The following is a 4,632-nucleotide window of genomic DNA, read 5'->3' as shown; positions in this document are numbered from 1 at the left end:
CCTCTTGATTTGGTACTTTACTATGGACTGTGTTCTGACCTCAGCTTGTTTACTGTGTAGCATTTCTTGGCGTTGTCTCTCTTGGCTTTGACTCCTGGCTAGATTTCTGACTTCTGGCTCTAGATTCTGATTTGTGGAATGTATGTACCTGTTTCTTTCTGACTCAGACTCCTTGATCAGACTCCTGCACGTAACAACGTATGGACTGTCACCAAGTTGTCACTTGCAGCCTAGTGGAAGATTGGCCAACAGGCAGGGGCAGAGGTTTGGAGATTAGGACTCAGGCTTCCCCTGACGTGACAGAGGGTGCTCCCTTTGAAAGCCAATTGGTTTCCCTTGTAAGCATGGGGTGCAAATGCGTTGATATCATAGTCAGAGGCCTAAAAAGGACCTGCCACAGGATAGAGGAAAAGTTAGAGATTGCGAGGAGATCGACCACTGTACCCCCCGCCAATCACCGTGTCAGGCCCTGGCTTCTAGGTAATGAATAGAGTTGCAGGTATGGCATTTGACCCGCGGTTCTATTAATTCCTATGGAGCCGACGGAAAGAGCTGAGTACAGCCCTCTTCAATAATGTGTGGTTTTTTAAGTATAGAAAAGTATAGAAGAACTTGAGAAGACAAGTCAAGAGATATAATAAATGGGCTGAAATAATAAAAAGAGAAATCAAGCAAGAATAGTCGAAGAGGCCAAAGCAATACAGTGAGGAAGAATTATCGTAATAGAAATCAAAATTGTACCAGTCGTAAAAATATATTTTTGATATTTGATTTGACCTCTTTGTTTCGTAGACTGTATATAAAAGGGTTTAATAGCGGAGCAATAACTGTATACATTAAAGACACCACACTGTTCTGCCCAACTTTATGTGTTAAACCAGGTGTAAAATACATGGAAATCGCTGAACCATATAATATTGCAACAACCATTAAGTGGGAAGAGCAGGTTGCAAATGTTTTTCTCTTTCCGGATGCAGATCGGAGTTTTAGAATTTTTGAAATAATCTCTATATAGGAAATCAGTGTTAGTATAAATGAACCAAATATAACAATGACTGCAGTCAAATATGACACAAGGTCAGTAACCACAGAGGACTGACAGGAGAGTACTTGTACTTGAAGAACGTCACAAAAGAATTGGTCTATCTTATTGGATCCACAGAATGGTAATGAAAATGAGAGCACTGTGTGTATTATAGCACTGGCCGCACCAATCATATATGAGCCCATGATAAGCTGAATACAGGCTATTTCACTCATAATTACAGTATACATAAGAGGGCGACATATGGCGTTATACCGGTCATAAGCCATGGCCGCCAACATATAGCACTCTGTCCCACTAAAGAGCACAAAACAATACATCTGTATAGCACAGCCAGAGAAGGAGATGACTTTATATTTTGACAGTAAACAGGACAACATCTTAGGGACAGTAGATGAAACATACAGGATTTCTAAGATAGACAAATTAGCAAGAAAAAAGTACATTGGGGTTTGGAGGCTTGGACTGAGCTTATATGTAATAATTATACACAGGTTCCCAACCACTGTAATAATATATATAAAAAGAAAGATTGGAAAAAGATAAACCTGATCAGTAATTTCTGAAAATCCTAAAAGAATAAATTCTGTTACTGTTGTGTAATTGATATTCATTTGATCCAATTTTCTATAAATAGAATAAAAACATGTCATATTTATTTATTCATTTATTCACATAATTTGGAATAACATAATATGGGTTTTGACAGATAGGCTTCCTACTGTATGTACGCTTGGTGCAAATCTAACCCCAAGACCCTCAACAAAGAGAAAACACAGACTGATGAACTCTAGGGCTATGTTCAGTTTTGGGCCTGATTCATAGAAAGGTCGTCCTAGAGCTTGAAAAGGTACAAAGGCGGGCAACTAAACTAATAAAGGGAATGGAGCATCTTAGTTGTGAACAAAGATTAAAAGAATTGAATCTGGATATATGAAGAGTATATGGTGAAAATGTTCCAGGTAAAACCCTGTCAAAAACAAGTGCTTCCTCCACCTGGAGAAAAGGGGTTCCATCTGTGGAGGTGACAAGATGCCTTCACCATGAGAACTACAAATCTATGGAACAGTCTCCCCAGGAGCTGTCACAAAAACAGAAAAAAAAACTGTGGACAGTTCTTATACCAAAATAACAATAATGTATAAGTAGAAATATAGAACTTATCCATTAATCAGCCCCCTTTCCTTCATTCATTCTTTCTCCCAGGACAGCAGTGGATATCAGTGGAGCAGCAGCGTAACATCAACTTTCTCTCAGGACAGCAGTGGATATCAGTGGACCAGCAGCGTAACATCAACTTTCTCTCAGGACAGCAGTGGACATCAGTGGACCAGCAGCATAACATCAATTTTCTCCCAGGACAGCAGTGGACATCAGTGGACCAGCAGCATAACATCAATTTTCTCCCAGGACAGCAGTGGATATCAGTGGACCAGTGGCGTAACATCAATTTTCTTCCAGGACAGCAGTGGATATGAGTGGACCAGCAGTGTAACATCAATTTTCTCCCAGGACAGCAGTGGAAATCAGTGGACCAGCGTATAATTACTCTTTCTCCATGGACATCTTTGGACGCCGGTGGATCAGGAGGAGCCAAACGTCTAATCGGAGACGCTCGGCTGCTCGGGAGAGCTTCGGAAGAATGACAGAGGCTTCGGGTACTTCTGGAGCCTCCCGAAGCCTCTGTCATTCTTCCGAAGCACTCCCGAGCAGCCGGGCATCTCCGATTAGACGCTCGGCTCCTCGGGAGAGCTTTGGGCAACCCCGATGCAGCCAGTGTATGTCACACTGCCTGTGCCAGGGAATGGGACCGGAGAAGAAGATGTGCGGAGGCCGGGAAGAGGCCCAGGTGAGTTAACTGTTTCCTTTTTTAAATGGTCGCCCCATATGGTGGGGATGGGGCGACCATACCTGGGGTATAAGACGACCGCCGAATTCTGACAAGATTTTTCAGGGTTAAAAATACGTCTTATACGCCTGAAAATACAGTAAATTGAGAATAGAGAAAATGCCAGATTCAAGAAGGCTTTATACTGACTGTATTAAAAAAAAATGGTAAATTTAGATTCTTTCACTGTAGTCTATTTTCTTAAAAAATAAAATAAAATAAATAAATAAAAGGCGGAAATAATGTGTTCAAAAACCTTGCCGAATCTGAGCCTTTTATTTTTCCAAAACACGCATACATAACAACACTGAGTTGTTGATTCGACAAAGTATGAAAAGTATGAAAGCTGGAAGGTGATTGGTGGCTAGGGGCAACTGAGACAATTCTATATTACACCTGTTTGATAAATCTCCTATCGGGTTTTCAAAATATATATTAATTTACTAGGATAGTAAAGGACTATACTAATAATTGAAGGGCTAAATTACTTTTGTGTTAAAAAATAAGGTTGCTTAAGGTTGCTTAAGGTTGCTTTATTGGGGACTTGGTTTGGAGGGAGACTGGAATTTGCCCTAGGGGTAACATTTTTGCCAATCTGTACCGTGGTGGAGCTCCATATGTTGCTGCATGGAAGTGGTGTCGGGGTTTCGACCCAAACCCTGATCCACTTCCTGCTGGCAAATGTTTCAGGTGACGGAATTGTCTCTTCCATCACCTGCACGGAAGAACTGCCCCACCACTAAGCGCAGTTGGTGGTTCTTCCGAGGTTGCACACTGCCTGGCTCCTCCTAACTTCTCCCGGGCTCCTCCTGACTGCTGCAACTACAAAATTTTCCTCTCCTAATTCCTCCTCAGCAGCCATCCAGTAGAAGCCCATACGGCTACAAGCTGCCCCTGCCTCGCTCCCTTCACTGCTCTCTATTCTGTTATGTCCTGGCTCAATATCCAATGCCTTCATGGGGTCTTCAACATCTAATGTGTCTGGGTCCAGCCATTCTGAGAAACTTAAGAGCAGTTGCCGTGTAGATGGCACTGGCACTGCAATGCCAGAAATCTCTGTTGGACCCGCAGTTGCACCCTGGCTACTGACACTGGCTGAAGGGTCTTATTTTTTTAAAGTGTTCTGACATAGTGATCAATTAGCCCACAATCTACCCACAATCAGGCTATGTTCACATAACGTAAGTTCCGTGGTAATCACGGCCGTTGTTGCAACGGCCGTGATTAGTGCGGTACTTACGATGTGCTGCAGGCTGAGGGAATCCCGACCAGAGGGTATACACATTGTATACACTCCGTCTGGGATCCCAAGCAATGCCATAGAAAACTGACATGTTAGTTTTCTGTGGCCGCTATTCATTGAACAACAGCCTCAGAAAACCCTGTCAGTGCACACTATGGAGCGTGCGCCTCTGGCCCCCTCCGTCCCAGCTGCACACACAAAAGGCACACTACATATAGTAGATGCACACATTCACATGTACATACACACACAAAAAGGCACACTACATATAGTAGATGCACACATTCACATGTACATACACACACATACGCTTACTTGTTATGTAGGGAAGCTCTGGGGTGTTTTAGTTTTTTACAGTCACTCCTCCTCCCCTGCAGCAGCAGCTGTCTGTGTGCGGCTTCATCCCCCCTTCTCCTCTGTTCTGACATAGGAGGGGAGCAGGATAAAACCTGAGCT

The 4,632-nt window shown here is 42.9% G+C and overlaps 1 protein-coding gene across 1 annotated transcript; it reads right to left on the bottom strand.

The window, feature by feature from the left end:
• Positions 1 to 729: 729 nt before the first annotated feature.
• Positions 730 to 1,662, bottom strand: LOC138769125 (olfactory receptor 5V1-like). The gene has a single exon (XM_069947365.1). It carries the CDS (start codon positions 1,657 to 1,659, stop codon positions 730 to 732), a length of 930 nt encoding a protein of 309 aa, XP_069803466.1. The 5' UTR covers positions 1,660 to 1,662.
• Positions 1,663 to 4,632: the final 2,970 nt, after the last annotated feature.

This window comes from Dendropsophus ebraccatus, chromosome 12 (genome assembly GCF_027789765.1).
Source record: "Dendropsophus ebraccatus isolate aDenEbr1 chromosome 12, aDenEbr1.pat, whole genome shotgun sequence".
Lineage (NCBI taxonomy): Eukaryota > Metazoa > Chordata > Amphibia > Anura > Hylidae > Dendropsophus > Dendropsophus ebraccatus.
The sequence above is the reverse complement of the archived record's forward strand: the minus strand, read 5'-3'. Positions and strand labels throughout refer to the sequence as shown.